The 22494-nt window shown below is 52.8% G+C and overlaps 5 protein-coding genes across 5 annotated transcripts; 2 read left to right on the top strand and 3 right to left on the bottom strand.

Annotated features, from left to right (window-relative positions):
* Positions 1–3026: 3026 nt before the first annotated feature.
* PV07_01722 (uncharacterized protein) lies at positions 3027–6305 on the bottom strand (the record flags this gene model as incomplete). Its single annotated transcript, XM_016388283.1, has 5 exons — positions 3027–5060; positions 5107–5215; positions 5267–5390; positions 5440–6115; positions 6174–6305. 5 exons carry the CDS (start codon positions 6303–6305, stop codon positions 3027–3029), a joined length of 3075 nt encoding a protein of 1024 aa, XP_016255211.1.
* A 642-nt stretch (positions 6306–6947) lies between these two features.
* Positions 6948–10113, bottom strand: PV07_01721 (uncharacterized protein). Its single transcript, XM_016388282.1, has 2 exons — positions 9730–10113; positions 6948–9426 (listed from the first exon to the last, which is right to left on the bottom strand). The coding sequence occupies exons 1-2, from the start codon at positions 10006–10008 to the stop codon at positions 7174–7176; spliced, it is 2532 nt and encodes an 843-aa protein (XP_016255210.1). The 5' UTR covers positions 10009–10113; the 3' UTR covers positions 6948–7173.
* A 332-nt stretch (positions 10114–10445) lies between these two features.
* PV07_01720 (uncharacterized protein) lies at positions 10446–11834 on the bottom strand. The gene is made up of 2 exons (XM_016388281.1): positions 11594–11834; positions 10446–11546 (listed from the first exon to the last, which is right to left on the bottom strand). The coding sequence occupies exons 1-2, from the start codon at positions 11651–11653 to the stop codon at positions 10515–10517; spliced, it is 1092 nt and encodes a 363-aa protein (XP_016255209.1). The 5' UTR covers positions 11654–11834; the 3' UTR covers positions 10446–10514.
* A 1929-nt stretch (positions 11835–13763) lies between these two features.
* PV07_01719 (uncharacterized protein) lies at positions 13764–14492 on the top strand (the record flags this gene model as incomplete). The annotated part of the gene is made up of 1 exon (XM_016388280.1): positions 13764–14492. One exon carries the CDS (start codon positions 13764–13766, stop codon positions 14490–14492), a length of 729 nt encoding a protein of 242 aa, XP_016255208.1.
* A 1609-nt stretch (positions 14493–16101) lies between these two features.
* Positions 16102–16879, top strand: PV07_01718 (uncharacterized protein; the record flags this gene model as incomplete). Its single annotated transcript, XM_016388279.1, has 2 exons — positions 16102–16124; positions 16180–16879. The coding sequence occupies 2 exons, from the start codon at positions 16102–16104 to the stop codon at positions 16877–16879; spliced, it is 723 nt and encodes a 240-aa protein (XP_016255207.1).
* Between the last annotated feature and the right edge of the window lie 5615 nt (positions 16880–22494).

Raw genomic sequence — 22494 nt, 5'->3', positions numbered from 1 at the left:
TGCTGGCACTGATTTTTGATGACTACCAGGTGAAAAGGTATGCGTCTATTGTGCTGGATCGTGTTGCAGGGCAAATCAGAAGAGCGTCACCTCAGGCGGCCCGTAAGGACGTGGATACTGCGTTGAAATCGAGGGAAGAAGGGGTGGAAAATGCGTTTGGTATTCTTGTGGGAGCTTACCAACCCTATGTGGATGCATCCAAAGAATTAACCGCCGTCGAAGCTGAACTCAGGAGAGCTGCCCGTGAAATACCGTGGACCCGGGATGTGGATCTCCTGTTGAAGAAATCTGGTCCTGACGGGGCGTTGAGGTACCTAATCGAACATGTTCAGGCAAAGACAGAGAATCTTCGAAAGATGGAGGCTCAGTACAGTGGCCTTGAGCAGAGTTGGAAGAAGTTGACGGGCGAAAACCACGAACTCAGACAGGAGCAAGCGCGGCATCGGGCGCATATCGATGCTTTGAACGCGAACCATCAAATCAGGATGGATGATTTCGATAGGGCATGGAGAGAAACTCACGAAAAGCAGCAGAAAGACGCTGCCAGTCAAGCACAGATGGTTGACCAGCGCCATCGGAAAGAAATTGCGACGTGGAAGGCAGCTATGCAATCTGTTAAGGAAGTGCACGAGAATGAACAACGAGAGTCGAAGGCTGCTCTGGAGAAGGCGGAGCAGGAATACAATGTTAAACTGGACCGTATGCGGGAAGACTTTGAGGCGAGAGAAAAGGAGGCTCGCCAACGAGAGATGGAGAGGATTGAGCAGTTCCGACTAGAAGCCGAAGAACTGAAAGGAGAGCTGGTCAAACGAGACCACTTCAAAGGACTGTCCGACCCAGAGATATGCAACCGATTCAAAAAGCTGGCCGGGGAAGTGGACAGCTTCTCGAGAATCCAGTGGGAGAAGAAACGAGAAGCCCGCTGGCCCATCCAGGAGAACGTGCTGCGGCGTTCTGAGAACCCCAGGAAGCTGAAGCAGCAAATCGTCCAAAGCACCATCTGGATGATCCTGAAGGAGAAGATCTTCCACTCTCCATTCGGAGTGCTCGGTGACGACGGCCAAAGAATGCACCGCGAATGGACGGGCGAGTTTGGCGAAGGTAAGTACCAATGCACCATTGTCACCGTGGTTCAACCATTTTCCTTCGCTAGTATTTGTAGGCTGATGAATCCAATGTAGATCAAAGCTCCGAACTGCCTCACTGGCCAGAAGCTTCAGAGGAGTCCGAGGCATGGCGATTCGAACGTGTCAAAGAATACTGGGACGCTTCGAAGAAATCCGACTCGGAAGCATCGCGCAGGTTGAAACAAAGGTACGATCAAAGCGTAGGTGCTGCCGTGGGCGACATCTGCAACGCGATAGAAGCGATCTCGCCTCCGTCGCCTCACGACCTCCTCCTCGTCCGAGAGTTCGTCGAGGTCGCTGCCACTTTCTGGTTGGACGTCATGGCCCAAAAATGTCGAGTGTACTTGGTTTTCCCAGCGCAGGGCGCAAAGGCGCTCGTCCATCGGAAGGCGGCGAATGCAACGGCCGATCTGGTGATTCAGCCCGAGGTCCGAAGAAGGGGAAACGCCCAAGGCCAACGCTTTGTCAAGGAGCAGGTCATCAAGGGCTGTGAAGGCGAGAAGACCAGGTTCTAGCCCGCCAGGCTGAAATGGTTCCGAAGCGGTTGAGGAGGAACAATCATGATAGAGTTTGCCGTAGTCATACCCTAGCTATGCAGAGACTTGCAACTAGGACTCAGCGCCCGCAAGCTACTGCATCTACTAAAGACACACAGGGTCGCGTGGGCAACACGACACGGTATTGGCTGCGTTGAGCCTCATAGTCCCAGATTGGGTGCCTTTCCTGGGCGAAAAGGCACACCTTCGTGCCCTGCCCACAGCTTGTCAGCCTGATATCGATCCGCTGTCCTCCCAATATGGCCACGTGCCACTTCATCTTTCGTATTTCTTCTCTTTTGACTATGACCCTGGATTCTATTCCTCAACACCTGCAGATTTAACTGGCCAGTCTGCCAGGTGAAGACGCAGCCGGTACCAAACAACAATAGAGGTCAGTCAATGGTACCTCTCCCCTGATCTGAATCCAGTTCTCGGTCGTACCCTATGACAAAGCTTCACCATTGAGAACCACTCGAATTCTACGGTGGGACAAGAATAACCAAAGGGAAAATCTTGTTTATACAGACCGTGGTTCCCCGGTACATTTGACCCAGGCTCGAAAGCGGTGGTTTGTCCCATCGCTGACTCTGCATTCCATAGTTCATTTTCTTCCGGCAGAGCAACGAAAACCACACCTTTCCCAATGATGCGCTTTATCAAGAAAGAGTACGTGCGCGGGCCACCACCCTCCCCTTCGGCAGAAGACCCCCTCACAGGCCTCACACACAAAACTGACAACCCCCATTTTCTCGTTTCTAGCAAAGACTCAGACCGGCTCTCCAAGGCCGACCTCCTTTCCGCCCAGCGGCACAAGGGGCAGAAGGTCACGCCCGAGGAGCTCCGGCGGCTGCGCGAGATGATGCGGCAGCGGTACGCGCTCGACCTGGAGATCTGGAGCCTGCGGAAAGTGGGCCGGCACAACAAGGGCGTGGTGGAGGACAAGATGCGCCGCGCGGACGCGCTGCTGGCCGGCATCCGCGCGGCGGTGGGTGCCATGGACGGCAGGGACTACTTCCACCACGAGGCCGACTACCAGAAGCTCAAGGAGGTCAAGGCCCGGGTCATGGCCGGAGGGAAGAAGGACTGGGTGCAGAATCCCCCGTGGAATGAGGACTGAGGGCGGTCGCGTGGGCGTGGAGGATTTGATGGCAAGCAATGTAGAAAGAGTTGAAGGAAGAGACAGCAGTTCGTTGTCGATATAGTCGTGCCTCCGTGTTCTTTTCTTCTGCGAGAACGTCTCACGTCTAGCGAGAATAGATACCGGTCAGTGGCAGCTTGTTCATGGTCGAAGCTTTCTGAGGATGTGAACCTTATACTGAGTCTCACACAAAGCTAAGCTTGCCATACTGAATATTTTGAATCAGTATGCGGTCGTTCTTTCCGTCCCAATTTCCCCCTGCACAGTATATGGTCTCTTCATGCCACTCATGACGGGCATCTGCGGCACCAAGTCAAGACTTCCCAGCTTGGCACCTCCCGCGCCATCACTACCATCGCCGTCCAGACTCCAGATGCTCACGCCGACCCAGTTCGGGGTGCCGTCGTATGTCAAAATCCCCTCGGGGACCGGATACGCCGTCTGTGGACCGAGGTGAGAGATGTACTTTCCAAACTGCCACCCGTTGACCCAGAGCTGGGCGCGGTAGTGCGGACCCTCGAGCGCGGAGTGGTTTCCAAACACAAAGGACAAGGGGACGTCGTAGCCCTGTGGCACGTCGAGTGTGAAATTGGTGGTGAACAACTCCGCGCCGGGCTGGGATGTGCCGTCGAGGATGGGTGACTTGTCGCTCCAGCCGATGCTGTTGTCGTCCACCGGCGGGAACGGGAGGTGGTAGCCCATTCTTTCGGCGAAGAGCGCCCCTTCGTTGCGCGGGCCACGCGATTTGTCCATGTACTGTTCCCCGCCTAGGTTTCCCTGTATTTTCCAGGTGACGTCGGCCTTGGACCGGTTCGAAAGCGAATAGTCGAGGATGCCCACGGGGAATTTGATCGCGTCCGTTCCGGGGGATTCCTCATCCTGGCCCATATGATCGATCAAGACCGTCAAAACATAATGGTCTCCCGCAACAAGCGCATCCGGAAGAGTGAACGTCTCTGCATATGTCTTGTTACTTGGGCTCCCCACCCACGATCCCAGATACGTCGAGTTAAGCCACACCGAGTGTCCAAAGGCCCAGCCGCCGCTGACGTTCAGAAAAACGGATGTCTCGGAGCCAGTGGCAGAGAAATGGCCACGATAGAGAAGTGAGGAGGTGTGAAACCCGTAGTCAGACGCATAGAGGGAAGTGGGTGTCGACAGATTCAGCTGAGGATTGGTTGTCGACGGGTTTGTGCATATTATCCATGCGTCGTCAGAGTAAGCGCCGCCAATCTCCGGCAGAGAGTTCAAGGAGTACCACCTCTGTCCAGAAAGGTTGGGCAACGAGAGCGTCGGAGGTACAAACACGACAGTGCCACTGAGTTTCCCTTGTGAGTCCACTGATGTGGAAATAATCTGGCCGTTCAAGGTCGCTGCAGAAATCTCAGATGGCGCGGAGATGACTTCAAAGGTCGTGGTGGAGTTTATATCTCCGGTGAGATGTAGAGTTGAGCCGTCGATGGACGCCGTGCGCAGAAGATAGCCTCCCTTGACAACCACACTCTGTTTTGACGGGGATGAATAGTTGCTCAGGGGTGGCGACGTCTCCAATTCCAATACCCAATGGGTATACGCATCATTGCGCCACAATAAGTGAATTTCCAGCGTTCCGACCATCACGACCTGGCGATCTGCTGTCACATTCCATTGCAGTACCCAAGCCGAGGGCGTCGGCGTGATCGAGACCCCAGTACCCTCGACGACCTGCGGGTTGGGAAGCGCAATAGGAACGGCGAGTTCGTGCAGCTCGTCGGAGCCTCCGTATACTATCAACACTGTCTTTCCGGTGTAATCCGTGTTCCATGTGAATATTTCGGCAGATGAATAAATCATATTTATGCCGCCCACATCGTAGTCGGTCACAAAGATCTTAGAATCTCGTCCATAAAGAGTTAACTCGCCTCCTTGCTGGGGGACTGTGACCTCTCCAGCGGCAGTTGAGACAGTCAGTTTGAAACTTGTCGTGTCCATGGATGTCCAATTGGCATGGCGAATAACATAAAGGTTGGTGTTGGTTTCTGTCGCTTCGACCGGGGTCACCGTAATGGCGTCTGTGTCAGTGTATGTCCCATTGGTCTCGTTGAGAGCTCTAGCTGTAAGATATTGCGGAGTGACTTTGAGAAAGTTGGCTTGAAGCTTCATTTCGCTGTATTTCTCCCTCCAAACGTGACGATCTTCGGTGATGGCGGCGCCATAATCATAGGAAGAGTCACCGCCTTCATAACCCAAGTTCCCCCAGTTCGTACCACCGTATATCTGGAACAGTGAGCTGAAGGTCACTTGATTTAAGAGGATCTCTTACCATGTATGTATTTTGGATCTTTGCTCCAAAGCTCCAGTTGTTCTTGTGCAAAACTCGAATAGCCTCCTCGTTGACGAGAGCATTGCACATATCCTGCGAGACGCTGCCCCTTGGAGAGTATCAGCAGACGCTCCCAATCAAGTTTCTAGTTGAGACTTACCATGAGGTTCCTGTTCCTCCCTGGAATTCCATCACGGCAAAAGGCGTTGATGGGCTTTGTTGTTGATGCATAATCTGCCAGTTTCTCGGAAACCGAGTATTTGGCCAAACGTCAGGATGAGCACCTACCGACTACATGAGCGAATCTCCCGTCTTGAATCGGTTTAGACTCACAATCATAGCGCAATGGATAAGCGTCGATACCATAAATGTCTGTGGCGCCCGGACCCGTGCCGGGAGCGAAGATGCCTTGGACGAGGTTGTCGTTGAAAGCGAACGGAACGTCGATACCAGCTGCTCTGAACTGGTCCTCGACGTATTTCATATATTCCTTTTGCGGCATTTCCGGAAAATCCCCGGACGGCAGAGTTGGCCACGATGTATACTCGTTTTCCGGCTGCACCATGATGACGGGCCCACCGTTGGTGATTTGAGCTTTGCTGATGATGGCCGCAATCGTCGACACGTAGTTCTGCGTAGCTTCGAGGTAGTCTGGTGCACTTGAACGCAGAGTTCCGTTGATCCTCAATGTCCACCCAGGCAGACCGCCAGCAGCAGTTTCCGCATTGATATACGGCCCGGGTCGGGCAATTAAGTAGATTCCCACTTCGGACGCAGCTGAGAAGAACTCGTCCAAAGCGAACACGCCCTGTGCAATGACCTCTCCGGGTGTGCCTTCCAACAGTCCCCAATCCGTGTAGAACGAAACAGTGTTGTAGCCGATAGCCTTGACCTTCTGAAATATGTCGAGCCAGAGTCCCGGGGATGGAATGCGAAATGGGTGCACCTCGCCAGAAAGTATCATAAGTCGCTCACCGCGAATCATGATGGAATTCTCATCCCAGGTCACCTAGAACAATCCTCAATACCATGCCCCATCAGCACCAGCAGACGTGTCCAATGCTTACCACATCTTGTAGCGGTTGGCCTCGTCGGGAGACACTACCAGCCAACTGGCCGGTCTCACCGTTGACGGCGGAGGCAGCAACGGCATAGGCAGCAGCTAGCCAGGTGATCAAAAGTCTGGTCACTAGTGTCATGGTCTATCAGAACCTGGCCTCCAAATTCATTTGTCGAGGACAGCGGTAACCTACCTCTGGGCTCGGAGGTCCTTATGCCTTGTCGACGGTCCGGGAGTACTCCTCACGGGTCAGAGGCCTAGAGCACCTGTGGGATTCATTTTAGGCAAAATACTTTGGTAGAGTGTTGTTAGCGGTGGTATTTCTAGTGATCGGCGGCGGAGATAATGGAGAGTTGCTGCAAGTCGGGGTTGGCTTGTCGCCATTAAGGGAATTTGCCGGTGGCCATCGTTTTCTCATGTTGTATCCTCTGCATCCGCTGGAAAGGAGCAGATATTAGGCGTAATCTGTCGTATGAGCGTGAGCAGATGAATTTTGATGCCAGACACGAGATGGCAGCCAAACCTGAAAGCTCTTTGCTATCCCCGACATGGTCACTTGATCAGGTATGGTGATGGTGGTGGTAGTGGAGGTCGGGGGCCGGAGTGGCAGGTGGGCAATAATCGCGGAGTAGTCTGGGGTATTGACACGTGACTTGTCTCTGCGGAGGTGCTGAAACGACCTTGCGAAAGCGGCTATGCACGCAGGCTGCACTGCAATCTTAGAGTGGGAAAGCAGTTGATAATGTGGAGCCCAAGCATGGATGCCTCGGTCTGTCTCAATCACGTGGGTCCACATCAATACTCCAGCGTTCTACCTATATCGCAATATAACTTCGTTCACTATACGTCCAGTCCAACACGTCCTGTAGGAAAGGACCAGGTTAAATTCAGGGGTATCATCGTGCCATCCAGACAATGCTTGCAGAAACGCTCACTATCCCAACTCAGTACTACACCCGGTACAATCGCCCAAGCATATCATCGTGGATCGCAGTCGAGCGAACTCATCACCCTTCTGCCAGACTCTCCTTGAGCCCTTCCTCATTAACCATCGTCACTTGCACACCGGTGAGTTTCGGCGCCGGCTTGAATCCGGGTATAGGACCTCTCTGATTAATCCCAGGAAGCCGTCCACCCATGTATGGGAAAGGGGACCCAGCTTGTAGCTGGGTTTCACTCGATGATGATGTGGTTGAAGCGGCCGAGGATGTCAAGTCAGAACTTGACTTCATTGGTGCAATGCCCCATCTGCCTCTTACCCAGCCACCAAGCAGACGCCCCAATCCGGAAGATGCAGGTTGCTGGTCGTCAGGTTGGGAGGATGAAAGATCGGCTAGACCACTCAATGCTGCGACACTCGAGCTTACACTGCGTTGCGGCATTTGATGTCCAGCCGACCTACCGCTCGCCGAGTCTGAGCTCAACGATGTCATCGAGCTCAATGCTGTGTACTCTGTCACCATCGCCAATGGCTGTGCAGAGGCAATCCTTCGAGCTGCAGATGGCGAAAGAGCGAAATATGCCTTGTTCCCTTTCAACGTATTCGACGACTGAGATGTCGACGAAGTCGGTCGCTTGGCGATGTGTATGTCCATGCCAGAGATTGACACTAGAGAGTCGTGCGAGGCCGTCCGGCGGAGGCTGGACGGAGTGGCATCGTCGGAGGTAACATCCAGATCATGGGACGTCGTCGGGTGGCACATACCGTTAATGTGCCCTTCTCCTACTAACTTGTCTGGTATATCCGGCACCTCCCCTTCGATGATTATATCAGGTGGCTCCGGTTCTGGGCGTTCACGAGGCTGTTTGGTTGGGTCGAATTCCAGAGAATCGGGTTGGATGGTGTGATATACCTTTTCACCAGCAACAAGAATTTGTGAAGGTTTGGGAGTCAGCTCATGCGAAGTTGATTCCTTGGCCTCTTCTTGATGATGGAGGTCCACATCACCTTTCAGGTCCGCCTGTTGGGCTTTCGCAAACATTTGTGTGGCGCTCTCTTCGAGTCCCTCCTCTGCGAGCAGGGCTCTTGTTCTCTCATCGTGTTCGGATCCAAATTTCAACCGGGGAGATGCGAAGCCGCCGGTAGACTCGGGACTCGTTGGCCTGGACGACTCTTCTCCAGCTTCAAGCCGGTCGAAGATAGAGCTGGATTGCTCCAAATATGACCGCGGAGAGCTTGGGAAACTAGAGACCACAGACGAGCTTGTGGTAGCGGATTGAACAGACCAGCGTTTCTTTATAGCTTGTGGCTGGTGGAGAGCGATGGGCAAAACCGGGCTGGAGGCAAACCGATGAGGACCGGTGTTCGGCGTCGTAGGTGCAGAAGACTCGGGCGTCGAGGGAAGAAACCCCAGGCCCACCACTGTCCTCTTGCGAGATGATCTTCGAACCGTTGGAGCCCTGTCTCGCTTCGCCAGTTTGGCGTGATAATGGTGGTGGACATGCACCGATTGCTGCACATTCGGAGAAGGCTGTGACCAACCAAGTTGATCGCTCAAAGGGACTGACCCGGAGATGGGTCCAGAACTGCCGTCATCTACTGGCTGATGCTCCAGGATCTGCTCTCTCAGGTTCTGTACTTCTTCGTTGGACGCTTGGAGCAGCTCTTTCAGCTCGACGATCCCAGCTTGTAGATTCGCATTGTCTTGAAGGATGTCCCTGACAAAGTGGCCGACCACGTTGGTGTTCTTTTCATCTGCGTTGAGACCTCTGAAGGCAGCAGCGGACTTCAGTCGACCTTCCGCACCACCCAATTCTCTCTCAAAAACACGCTCACGCTCCAGCCTGGCAATGATCTCTTCGTAGCGTTCTCTGTCCTCCTTCGCATCCCATTCAATTCTTTGAACTTCACGCTCAAGCTGGTGGACTTTGATTTCGCTCTCCCTCCACCGCTTGATCGTGCTCCGGATTTCACCCCTCGAATCATCTGCTTGTTGGGTCAAGGCCATGCGTTCCTTCTCCATTTCGAGTATTTTGAGCTCCAATTCTTCTGTACGCCGGCTGAGGCCGTTCAATCTCCGAACCTCGACTTCGCAGTCACGAAGCAGTGACTCAAGACTCTTGACATGGTGATCGCTTTCCTTGAGGGACGTGTTGGCCGTTTCGAGCTGTGTCAAAAGCTGGCGATTTTCCTCCACAATCTTGTCATTTGTGGACTGCAAAGCCGCCCTTTCGTTTTCCAGTTCGTTGATATAAGCTGTGAGGCGCCGGTGCTCGTGCTGCGATTCGGACACGTAGGATTCATGTCGACTGAGAAGTGCCTGAAGAGCGAATGTTAGCCCGCTGCCCATCTGCATGTTCTCGAGAGCGGCTGAGCAGCCAGCTGCAGTGGGAAAAAGGAAATCCATTTCATCGGACAGAGCATGAGGTGCGCTGAACAGAGATAAACAGGGCATGCACAAGCAAAGTTGGAGTGAATGGCCACAACTCGACACTCTCACATTGCGCCTTCCCAAAATTCACCGTCCACACCAAACAAGATGTGCACATCCAGGCGCAACCAACGGTGGGTGGGCCATAACAAGAGCATCACCCGAAGTTCCGAAATGTTGTGGTGCACATACCTGACCCAGTCTTGCCGCGGTCTCGAGATCTCTCTCTATGCCGCCTAAGATAGTGTTGTTGTTCTCCAGATAGGCACATTCTGGCCGCCCGCAGCAACACAGCAATTTCCCATCGCTAATTGAGGGTTGGGAGTCATTGGACGGGGTCATAACGGTGGTGTTAACGTTGTCCGGAATGCGGTCTGGGCGCGTGTCCATGCTCGGCTGGGTAGGGAGATCATCGTTTGTGGCGCAGAAGGATCGGAAGCGGAGCGAGGTGTTATTGAAGGGCGACGACATAGTGCGGTCAGCATGGTGCTTGATCTTAGAGAGAGCCGCACAATCGAGAAGCAGGGCCGCAGGTGAGAGGAGAGGAGGGGAGTCAAGTTGAAAGTGGTCGAGTTGCTCGAGATAACCGGAATCCTGGCACCGAGTCGCGTTGGGATGGTGGAGAAGGTCGTTTTCCAAGGTGGCACTCGATCGCCGGCATGCGGTCGGGGAACGATTGGCCCAACCTCGTTCTTCGAGTCTCTCCAAAAAGGTCTCCAAGACGGTCACTGACACCCTATCATCGTCATCAGTGTCGACCATCCATCAAACACCCGCTAAAATGACAAGCAACCCACAGAGGGTGAAGCCACACTTACCCAGGAAGGGCACCGGAAAACAGGCACCACTCACAAGCATACACGGATTGAACTACGGAACTAAAAATATCAATAACAACGAGACGAACAGAGGATGGAAATGCGACATGTATGTAGCCTGAAGTCTATCGTGTTGTGAACTAACTGCAAGGACGGCCCTCAGTCGGGTTCCTGCATGATCGGCCCTCGTCTCCTCCTGTCAAGAGCCCTCTGCACCGCTGCCCTCACGTCCGGGTTCCTCCTCAATGCACTTGTGACCAACGACTCCTTCATTCCCGCCCTCAGATGGTCTGATTTCTCTGCGTCACCTTTAAATGGGCTCAACCCCAGCTGGAGCAACCCACCGGACTCGGCGTCTAACCTGCCTGCTCCTTGAGCCAAATGTGCAATCTGCTGCTGAGTCTGCAGGTCCCGCATGACCGTATCCCGTGCCTTCGGAGGTGCGAGCTGAGAGATGAAAATGTTCACAGACATAGACATTCGTCTCGCTAGGCCCAGGATTTGAAAAGGGAGAAGATGGGGTGGCAGGAGGTCTGGTAGGAGCTTCTGAACCGTCGACACCCAAAACACCACAAGTTTTGGAGGCTGCCAGACGTGAGTAAGGAAGTACAGCTCTAGAAACGCCATGCAGGCAACAGCAAAGTAGCGCCAAAACTGTCCCCATTTTGGCAGCCAGATGTAGTTGAGTAAAACAAGCAGTACTGCATTGGATAGGTATTCAGGAGCTTTGGAACGAAGGCCGGCGTAGACATAGTCTCGAATGGTTTTAAGCCCAGGATGTTGAACCTGAACAATGACAGGTCCGAAACGATCATATGCAAATCGCTTCGCAGGATCCAAAATAGTGTCATGCGCCAGTTTGAACCGGACGAACACTTCATCGGCACCTGGAAAAGGCTGACCATTCTCATGTAGTTTGTCTGGGTGATATCTTGCCGCCAACTTCCTGAACCGACTCTTGACTTCCCGCTCCGTTGACCATGGTGTGACTCCAAGGAGAGTGTAGAAATCTCCAGCGAGTCTGGTGTCATAGAGGGCTTGGGCGAGGGTGTATATGAGGTAGAGAGACAAAACCAAGACGCGGATACGGCGGTTATGGTGGGCAAATATGGGGTCGCCAGGCTGCGGATGCCGTTGTCCAGCCCGGATAGTCAGACGGTAGTAGATGGACTGCAGGAAGGCCGTAGCGTACTGTCTTCAGATCAGTATGCTAGTTCCAAAGACGTTGAGCCACTTACAGCAGGGAGGAATGCCCATCCAACAAGAGAGAAGGCTTGTGTCACCACGCCGTCAGCCATTTCAATCGGTCAAAGGAGTCAAAAACAGCATAAATCGCTCGGTCATCAGGACATATCCAAGGAAGAAGCAAGTGTCTAAGTGATCTGCGTCTGCGTCTGTGCAGAAGAACAACTGCCCACGTCGCTGGAGGTTGTTTCTGTCATGACAGTCAACGAATGTGGACGCGCGTGGGAATCCTGCCTCCGCAACAGTTCGACTCGTCAGAGAAGACACGTCAAAACTGCGCGCACCTCACGTATAGCCCGCCCTCGTCCGCTGCCGCTTTTATAATCAGATTCCTCTTCCGTTCGCACTCACGTCGCTCACACTCAAACTCATTCTTTATCGTAAACTTACTCCATTGTATAGCGCCAGCTAGATTCCAAATTTAGTGGCTCGTCGATAATTTCCTCTCCCATATCTTTCGCTCGGAGAAGCCCTTTGCGTGTTGAATGTCAGTGGCAATCGACCAGCTTATGAATGAACAGCAAAAGCTGAACTCCTCATACCTACGAAAACCCTGCAAGATCATTCAAGAATGTGCAAGAATTGGGTCTTCTCCTTGAAGAAATCAATTCACTCGGGAATAACAATCTCAAGAATTACAGATCCCTAAATTTTCCCAGTTCCACTACCCACTTCAACAGCAAGCTGTCCATCAGTTTCTCACAATCCCTTTTCTACCAGAAAAATTCAGCCTACGGGTGATGAAAGTGGATTGACTGAACCCCCAGACCAGGCACCCTTGACACACACACAGAGGATGTCCTATGCCTCCTAAATCTCTTCCCAGCTCAACGTTGTTGGCATCTCGGTTATGAGTGACGGAGTCTAATAAGCTCCTCGGGAACGCTTCCAAGGAATGCCACCTCGTTCGGTGTCCTCCTCCCGTTTCCACGGAATGCCTCCTCGCTCAGTGTCCTCCTCGCGCTTCCAGGGGATACCGCCTCGCTCAGTATCCTCCTCACGTTTCCACGGAATGCCACCGCGTTCGGTGTCTTCCTCACGTTTCCAAGGGATGCCACCGCGTTCGGTGTCCTCCTCGCGTTTCCAGGGGATGCCGCCTCGTTCGGTGTCTTCCTCGCGTTTCCAGGGGATCCCGCCTCGTTCGGTATCTTCTTCGCGCTTCCACGGAATGCCACCGCGTTCGGTGTCCTCCTCGCGCTTCCAGGGGATCCCGCCTCGTTCGGTGTCTTCTGCGCGTCGGTAGATGCTAGGGGGCTCAGCACCTTTGGCGATAGGGGTCGCCGCTGTCATGCCTGCAATTGCGGCAATAAAAATGAGTGAGAACTTCATATTGGATTGAGGTGTTGCTGCGGGAGCTGATTGGGCTGCGAAGATTGAGTTTATAAGATTGCTGGTGTCTCTGAGGCTCGTGCTGCAGTGAATCCGATCAGGTGAGTGAGCATACGGAGTGTGAATTCAATGCTCGGCCAGGGACTTGGCTTTAAGCTTGATCCCGTACGTGCTTGTGCAACCTGGGCAGGATGCTGTCTTGGTGGTGCAGAAAGTTGTACGATGACGTTGACCAAGTCTGTGGTGTGAGATTCGATGACAACAGTATACTCGCATGATGGTTGAGGGAGCGAATCTCTTGAGATAATTGCTTATAATAGCATTGACCTGGTGAATTGTAGAAACAATATGCGTATACTGGAGCAAAATTGGGCTATGAAACGTGATGTGGCTGGATTGCAACACCCAAACTACTCAAGAATCTCTTCCACTGCCTCAAAGATTCTTGCTCGTGTAAGCTGTAACGATAGAGATCTGCATTACGTTGGAAGCTCCATATCGTGTAATACATTGGCAGCATGACCGGTCACCTCCCAAAAGGGGCTTCAGCCTTGTTGCTTATATGATCATTCTTTGCGCTGATTCCTGAGGATCCAACAATCCCCGCTTCTATAGTGGAAACAGAGCTAAGCACCAATGGCATAAGCAAACATTGCTCATGTGAGCCACCACTCCCTGCCGAGGCTTCCCAACGACCATGGGGGGCGGATGTATCATCGGCTTGTCTGCTCTTTGCCAGAGGTTGAAAGCGCGACAATCAAACACACACAACCACAAGCCCATCATTTCAGGCCTTGATTTGGCACACGGACATCGCTACACCAAGTCAACGCCATGGACGACTCTGAGCCCTTCTTGCCGGCGAAAATCGAAGCCTCTGAAGACCATTATCACTCTCTGAATTGGCTTTTACCACGACGGCGCGCAACTGACAGAATCCTCAAATCGGCAATTGTGTCCCACCTGGCGGTTTTTGTTGCGACTACGCTTTTGTGGGGAGGCATTTTCCTTCTCGCCGCACATTTCTCCCCAGCAGTGATCCACCACCCGGAGATGTCTTCGAACACCGCCGTGGAAAACTCACCCGCGCACACCAACCATGTCGGAAAGCTGTTGGCCAACGAGGTCGACTATCTGACCTGCGGCGCAACCCGCGAGGAAGCCAAGACTCGGGGGTGCATCTACGACACGCTGAGCAACGCCTGGATCCCCGGCCAGTGTCAGGATGACTTCTCGGTCATGGAGTACGAGCTCGACGGGTCCTGGTACCCCTTCGCCGACGTGAACAGGACATTACCGCTGCGCAAGGAGGAACTGGGGGATCTGGATTTCTACTACACCTCGCTGCGGGATCACATTGTACACTGTGCCGCGCTCTGGAGGAGGCAATTCCGCGCGTGGTCGGAGGGCTGGCGGTATCTCGACGACGTGCTGGTGGACCCGGTCCATACGATGCATTGCTCCAAGTACCTGGTGGACTGGACAGATAAATTCGAGAACGAGTACCGGACGACTGCCATCAAGGTCCACGTCGGCCACGTGGGCTGTCATGTATTAGCTTGATAGGAATGCTCTCTCATCTGCTCACTCGCTTTGCCTGGCTCTGCTCTCAGATATTACAGCGATAAAGTGATGCAAGCAAGTTATGTATTGAACAGACGGGCTCTGTAGTATCATATTCCCTTACAACATCTTAATCTTTGCCATTGTCAGCTGAACTTCCATCACTCTGAGATACATTGGTCTCTCTCAGTAACCACTCCATCTCTCTCTGCAAATCGTCCCAGAACCGTTGACAGGCTTTGAGCTCCCAAAACTGAGCAAAGTTGTGGGGCACCCCCGGGTACACCTGCAACCTCACAATGGAACCTTGTTGCTGAAGCTTCTTCGCATACTGTAGACCCTCGTCTCTCAGCGGATCCTGACCAGCAACACATATGATGTGTGGCGGTAGCCCGGAAAGATCGTCTCCGAGTGGCGAGGCAAGGGGATCTGGTTGAGGTCCTGGGGAAGGTCGTATCATGTCCCACACAGCCATCAAACCACGCGAATCCGAAAATGTACCTATGCATTGCTCGTACGACGTCTCTCTCTTCTTCATATGTGGCACAATAGCAGACATGTCGCGGTAGTCACAAAGAACGGGAACGTTCAGGATCACCCCGGAGACGGGAATACCGTGGTTGCGGCATCGATGCGATAAGACGGCGCTGATGCCACCGCCAGATGAGGAGCCTGCCAGGTAAAGAGTCTTTGGATCGATTTGAACAGGACAATCCGCCGGCAAGAAGGGTCGTGTGTCATGCAAGAGTCGCTGCAACACGTCCCAGGAGTCTTCAATCCAGGTTGGGAATCCGTGCTCCGGCGCCAGACGATACTCGACGCTGACAATGATGACATCAAATCTATTGTAAAGTGGCCAAAGCAGCCACGCTTCTTCGGTCTGGTGCGTGCCCTGGATCCAACCTCCGCCGTGCGTCACGAATAATACTGGTAATGGAGATGAGTTTGCCGCCGAGGCGCCTCTAAACCGTTTGTCATGTCGTGGGTTCGCTGGCCAGGAAACCTTTACACTGCATAAGGTATCGTCACGAACACGGATGTTGGTCAGCAAGGTCTCGTAACCAACGCTGGAGAGTGGATGGTCGCGGGCCCAGACTGCCTCCGTCTCGGCATTTGCCTCTCTGATTGCTTTAAAGTTCCAGGAATGTGCGTCGAATCGCGGCAGAGAATGTTTGTCGAGAGGTTCATCTGGAGGAAGGGGAAAGCCGTGCTTGACTGCATAGGCTGCCCAGTCGGGATCAGTTGTGAAGAAATCGGGCACAATCATGTTTGAAAAGCTTCAAAGGCTCACGTGTCGGGAATGGTCTCCAAGGTCTCTGCACACTCTTTGGCCTTGTGCTCAAAATGCAGTCGCAGCAGAGCAGATGTTGGAGGGAATCAGGTTGTGGTGAAAAATGCGGTTATCTGATTGGTGGACCTTGCTCACCTCAGCGTTGAAGTCTCCAGTTTTCTAACGCTAGTATACATGTTGAGAGGCTTCGGCCCCTGATGGCGAGAGCACACACACCACTTGAAAATGGCTTCAAGCATTCGTGCGGTCGTTAAGCTCGCTCAACATTCACAAACTCGAGTAGTGAGCCTTTTTCACAAGCCTTCAACGCAAGCCGCTATGGAAACCAAGCACTCCCCAAGGTTCGATGAATTCATCCACTGGACTTGACAGAGAGTACTAACAGACTCTACACAGCGCGATGGACTTAGAGTCCTCTGTTGGACTACTCGACGGTCAAGAACCAGATTCCAGCGCGTCCAAGGAGCTCGAGGAATTTGTGCGATCAGAGCTTTCTGTCGGCAAGAAGAGATCACTGCGAGCAAAACTTGTCATCTTCGCGCTCCGATTCTTTGTCGGACTCATGGCATTCATAGGAATCATGAATACGGTCAACTCCTTGGTAAACATGCGCGTCGAACGATTCGTTCCATCATACGACAACCCCAAACACGCAGCCGAATATTCGAATCACCCTTGCTACTGTGGAGAGAGCGTGGCAGAAGCTCTATCCAAAGGATGCGTCTTCGATGAGTTGTCGACAGCCTGGCTGCCAGAGCGCTGCCGAGACGAGGAGCTTGCGGCCGAATTTGCATCAAAGGGCGACGGTCCGAATGGAACATGGCTGTACTGGGCAGACAAGGAGCATACACAGCCGTTGAGTGTCCATGACATTTCAATGTACGCAGACCTGGGTACCCGTCACTTGTTCCATATGAGTATCCAGTGGCATCGGCAACACTGCCTGTATTCTTGGCTCAAGGAACACCGTTTCAAGACGCGACCTGATAAGGTCTTCGATCCGCGGTCCGACTCAGACGGCCATATCTACCACTGTATGATGGTCTTCAACAGCCCGAGAGAGGAGACGGAAGCTGGTGCGGTCCTCGAAGTCTAGAGCAATATTGAATTGGATTTGTGGCGACATCTATTATCTAGCTGTTCGACACAAAATGCAGAGCGTTGTGACTCCTGGTTCTCAGCCGTGGTCATGAATCTAGTATTCTAGTAATTACTTCGTCTTGACGCGAACATATCTTGTTCTTCTAAGGCTTGAATCTGTCTGGTTTTCTCATCTATATCTCAAGTAGAACCAGAAATACGACTATAGAGAGTCGCTAAAAGAAGGCAAAGTCGCTGCCACTTCCCAAACACTTGTACTAGCATGTGATCTCATGGGCGCCAAGTTTATTCGTACCCTCATAACTCCTTTACAAGCGCAACGTTTCAGCCGGCCTGCGAGCGATTGAGTCTGATGTTGTCGCGCCTAGAACGATCCTTGACTATCAGGAGGCGCGGATGCCATCATACCATCAAGGTCTCGAACAGACGGATGATTATCAGCGAGTAGCAACTACTTGATTCGTGATCTTAGCTGTGCAGTATTCATGCCCTCATCATGATGTGATCCACTTTTGCGGAGAGGTGGATCCTCGCAGCCTTGCAGCTCACAACATCTCATAGCCTGAGATCACCACATAGGACTTCACGTAAGCAAGCAACCAATGGTCATCATTCGCTCGCCGCAGCCCCTGAAAGGTGTCGCTTATGATGGAATACCACGACTCCAGCTCGACAGACCGGAGTTGAAACCCTCCAGAAGAGCCAGAACTTGTGCTGGTAGTCTTGGAGAACGACTGTCACTACGAAAGTCGAATTTCTGCATGTCAACACCAAGCTCCGATTTCCCAGCAAGATTTCTGGACCTGGACGAAATGATGGTCGACTTCAAATTCCTCTGGCCGAAAAGGAAGGAATATGCACCCATCGCCGTGCAAGAAGATCACTCGCCGGCAGATGAAAAGTTTCTAGAGAAGACCGAGATTTTTCAAAACCCCCATGGTTCCCGGAGGAGTTCACAGACACCATGGGTAGTCCTCACATTCATTTTCGTCGGACTTTCGGGTCTCCTCCTTTTCCACGATCTGCGGCGTGGAGGACGGGGAAGTTTTGACGCCGGGTACCACAATGACATGAGTGAGTAACCCTGTGGCCTTTCATCCGCCTTGAGACGGTCCATACTGACCCATATCGATCTCTAGTCCTGGCCAGATCGGCGATCAAAGTGTCCCAAGTTAAATTTACGGGCGGAATCAAGTTCTACGACAACGGCACCATGTATCGCGACAATGGGCCGGGTCCGTCGTACGTCGGTCGCCCGACTCCGGAGATGGACGACGCCTGGGAGGAGCTGATCGGCACGCGCTACCTCGCCTTCACGGAGGACCAGAAGTCCTCGTTCTCCGTCCGGATCGACAAGGGCAGCGCCGACGGCCTCTACCGCGCCGGGCCTGACGCCTTCCACTCACTCCACTGCGTCGACAAGCTCCGGCAGACCATTGACGGGTACATGTACGACATCCCCGACAAGGTGGACGAGAGTAGGAATAACGTGCTGCACATCGAACACTGTCTCGATTTCCTCAGGCAGCTGGTCCAATGCACCTCGGATCTGACGCCCATCCCGCTGGTGTACTCGATCGGCGCGGGTATGGAGGTGCCAGATTTCGAGCAGGTGCATACCTGCCGCAGTTTTGACACGATCCATCGCTGGGCAATGAAGCAGAACCAGGACGCCCTAAATACATTGGAGGACTAGGGATAAAGTTGGGAGCGATATCAATTGGTTGCATACTGTTAGCCATGCAAATGCTTTTCTCTGCATTCGTGGCGTATACCGGATCTCTCTATCTGTAGACGGTTCTCATCTTCACATAGTTACCCGGTTTTTCAAAATATATACTTGCGAAAGCATGAAAAGCTCCGGCACAGATAAGGGTTCCCCGCAGAAAAACCGTCTTCAAAGGTCGATGAACGTCATGGTCACCATTGCAGCATAGCAGAATTTTCAGGATGTCAGCTTGAGGCAGAGTTGCTAGTATGCCTGTAGAACCATCTCACTCCTTCGAGGCTGGCTGCTTGCTGCTTGCTGCTTGCTGCTTGTATCCCATTTATCAAAGCTGGGGCTTGCTTCTCTCAACCGACGCACAGCTCATCGAAATGTGTACAAGTGGAAGAATGGATGTAACCCGTGGCTGGTCTAAATTTGGATCAAGGTGCAGTGGTGTTCCTCCTTCCACCGCTGGGGAAGCACAGATTCCTTTCTTTTCTTAGGATGAAAAATACTAGGCCAGATGCATACACCTGTCCACGCTGAAATCGTTCAACTAAGTCACTACATAGTAAGTCTACGGAGCGCACAACCACTGCCTGTAGGCAGCCAGATATTAGGGGTTCGCAAACACGCCAGGCTTCAACCTCTGGGCATTGTCTCTCCACAGCGCCTCGTCGAGGGCGTCGCGCTGCTTGGCCCACTTCTGCATCGCCTTGAAATCTCGACACGTGTGCTGAACTTGGAAGACTGGCTCCAGTCCTCCATTCGGCCGGAAAGTGGTGTGTATCTCCGGAATCGGCGTCATATCGGCCTCGCACATTAAACTCTGGCGGATGGAATCGATGCAGTGCTCTGTTTTGCAAAGTTAGCGCCTAGCTCTAAGACCTTGAGGACCAGGGGCGGAGTTTCGTACGGATGTGAGGCTTGAAGCTGGGAGTGAGCTCTTCGGGGTAGTATTGGATGTATACTCCACGGCGGATAATGTCCTTGACGGTCAGTAACAGACAACACGACAACGCCAGTGAGATAGAACGTACAAGGCAGTGCAAGTTATGAAAGACGGCAGGGCTGCGAACTTGAAGTTAGCTCTCTTAATCAATGTTGTGATATATCCCGTGGCAACTACTTACACAGCCTGATATAGCCCTGTGAATGGGTCAGTGTACAGATGAGCATCCGGCGGCACCTCTGCAAAGGCTCCGTCGTTCCCAATTATTTCGTCGACCTCCTCTCTTGTCAGGAAGATATCCGTTGCTGAACAACGTCAGTAACTCGTTTTGGGATCTCAAGCGGGCGAGGTCCAAGCAACTCACTCGAGATCAACTCTTGCCAGGCTGCATCGATCTCAGGACTGGGAATGCCGCCGTAGTCTGGAATTGTCGGGTCGATTTGCCGGATGAGGTGGCTTGTCTCATCCCACTTCAACCCGCCTGAGAATTTGACCTGCGTCGTTCTTGCAGGGACTTCCCGTTGTGCGATCTCTAACGCTCTTCGTTGGTAACCTGATTCAAGGCACTAATCTGGGAGCCTGTGGATTTACTAACCAAGGTCCGAAGATCCCCAATAACCGACTGGGACACATCTTCTAGACTGATAGCGCCAATGTTGCAGAATCAAGACGAACAGCATAAATCCAGAGAGTAACCAGGGAAATGCCTGCCGCAATTGCACGCATTTTCGTTTCTTTGGGTTTGTGTATTTGAGTAGCTGCTCGCTGTCTGAAAGATCGCGGACGGTCTCAGAGCTCGCCCTAGAAGCGCTTGATTCAGATGCATCTTCCATATTCGTCGCGGATACGTGATATGGCTTTCGGAACAACGTCGATACGATAGTGGCGAGCCACGAAGGACTGCCTCCAGTGATTGTAGATGAATTGGCCTTGGATTGAGGACGGTCGCAGGCATGTGTGCAGAGACATCTAGTGCAGAGGTCACCAGCCCCAACATGGCTGCATGCAAGAAAGATCATGTTGTGATGGATGATGTGAGCAGCCTCATTTCATCTGTTTCGGGCTTAGTGCAGTTGCTGAGATCAGGGGGGTTTTGGTAAGCATCCGGAGATGTGAGCATGGGGCTCCACCGGGATGCCTTACCCTGGATATTCAGCCTCGTCGTCGAACCCCCTCGAGCGTGAGCTCTCTGCGCCCCGTCAACCAGTTCGCAAAATTTGACAGTCCCCCTTATGTGTGTAAGAGTTTTGAGCTTTCCTGTTAGAAGAGAACAGCTCTATTGACCGAGAATGCAGGAACCTCTCATGTCGTCGCAGGGGTATCGTGCCCTTCAAGAACATCCGCCGGAAGATGACAAGGACATGATGCGCGATCTCGAACAGACATCTCTCGTCAAGCCAGACTTTATAGTCGACAGAGAGCACACAGCGATAAGCTTGCGCAGTTCACCAGTTCGGAGGTTGGCGTTGTATATCGGCATACTCGTGTTGATAGCCTGCACGGCAATCGTCTTCGCCTCTGTCGTGCCGTTCAATGGCATCAGCATCAAAAAGAAATGGGATTTTCCTCCTCCAGAAGTTCATGTCCCCGGAGTATCGAAGTCGAACGACCGCCTGCACCCGTGCGGCAACTCATCCGCGGAAGCTCAGGCGCTGGGCTGCAAGTTCAATCAATTAACGTGGGCTTGGTTGCCGGCAAATTGCCCGATGTACGCCAACAATGAATTCCTGGAAGCGGAAGATTGGGTCTATTGGGAAGACCTGGATCAGACAAAGCCGGTCGGGGACGATGTCTGGGCGGAAGTGCTCGACGGCGACAGGAAGATTTTCGCTGAGCTGCGAGAGCATGCAACACATTGTGTATACTTTTTCCTCAGTCTGTCTCAGGTGATTCGTGACGGCACACCATACTATGACAAGATGGTAGAGTACAAGCATCACGAGCATTGTGCCAACATGCTTCTTGGGTTGCTAAGGAAGTTGCCGGAATGGCACGAGTTGAACACGTTGGCAGGGACGGTATCATTCGACCAATACTGCGCATAGCGTGAAGTGAAGTTGCCGGCGTGTGTTTATAAAATCACCTCCAATGTCGATAGGTCTTCAATGTTCTCGCTATAGACCTAGGTACAGAGGTACAAATACCTCTGATGAGACATGTTACCCTGAGTCCCAATTCCGGACGCTGGCTAGTGCGAGGACCTCGGTGGCAGCAGTCTGGTGGGTGTACGTTATTTGGATCTTAGATTTATTGTTATTGCCGACCCATGATGTGACTTGAGTTGCTAGACCAGCTTTCCTCAGATCGTAGCGGCTAAGACATCTGTTCACAAGTCGATATACCATAGAGACATTGTATGACGCTGTTTCATGTTCGACACTGAGGAAGACTACTACAACGGAGGATAGACTAGCTGGCGCCGGATGCCACCCTATGTTGTCTTGTGTATCTCGCAGCGGACTCAATTTCTCGAAGAGAGTAGAAGAACTAGTGACCTGTCTGACATGACCAAGTAAGGAGTGCATGGTTTCAGAGATGGGAATGCCGGCGAGCGCCCGCAGTCGTGAGGTCCGTCCAATTTGTACATGCGTGTCAGATGAGGGAGCCTGGCTGCGGATATCACAGGGAAAATCCAAGCAGACCAGGGCCTGTGCGAGCTGGTCTGGTGGCGACAAAAAATAGTCCAGGCGGGTACCAGCTCGATCGACTCACAGCGCGACCTTGGGGGGACATGGCCGGATGCAAAAGCATCCAGCGAGACGAGGCATTTGGGCATCGGGGAACAGCCAAGAAGGTCCTCCTCCAGGGCGGCACCACGGACGCGTCGCACCAATGATTCAGACATCTGGAAGGAGGATTTGAGCACAGAGGAGTGGGCCTGAGGAAGCACAATAATCTGATGGAGGAGAATTGCGCCGACAAGCCAGTGAGAGCGGCTGCATGTTCGCTT

The sequence above is a fragment of the Cladophialophora immunda genome, assembly GCF_000835495.1.
Source record: "Cladophialophora immunda strain CBS 83496 unplaced genomic scaffold supercont1.1, whole genome shotgun sequence".
NCBI classification, from domain to species: domain Eukaryota; kingdom Fungi; phylum Ascomycota; class Eurotiomycetes; order Chaetothyriales; family Herpotrichiellaceae; genus Cladophialophora; species Cladophialophora immunda.
Note: the sequence above shows the minus strand (reverse complement) of the source record. Positions and strands in the feature narration are given on the sequence as shown.

Excerpts from the sequence above, each read along its gene's own strand:
- PV07_01720 (XM_016388281.1), bottom strand. The coding sequence starts at position 11,653 with ATGGCTGACGGCGTGGTGACACAAGCCTTCTCTCTTGTTGGATGGGCA. Across the intron at positions 11,547-11,593 it reads GATGGGCATTCCTCCCTGCT|TACGCTACGGCCTTCCTGCA; the intron begins GTAAGTGGCTCA and ends ATCTGAAGACAG.
- PV07_01721 (XM_016388282.1), bottom strand. The coding sequence starts at position 10,008 with ATGTCGTCGCCCTTCAATAACACCTCGCTCCGCTTCCGATCCTTCTGC. Across the intron at positions 9,427-9,729 it reads CCGCGGCAAGACTGGGTCAG|GCACTTCTCAGTCGACATGA; the intron begins GTATGTGCACCA and ends TTCGCTCTTCAG.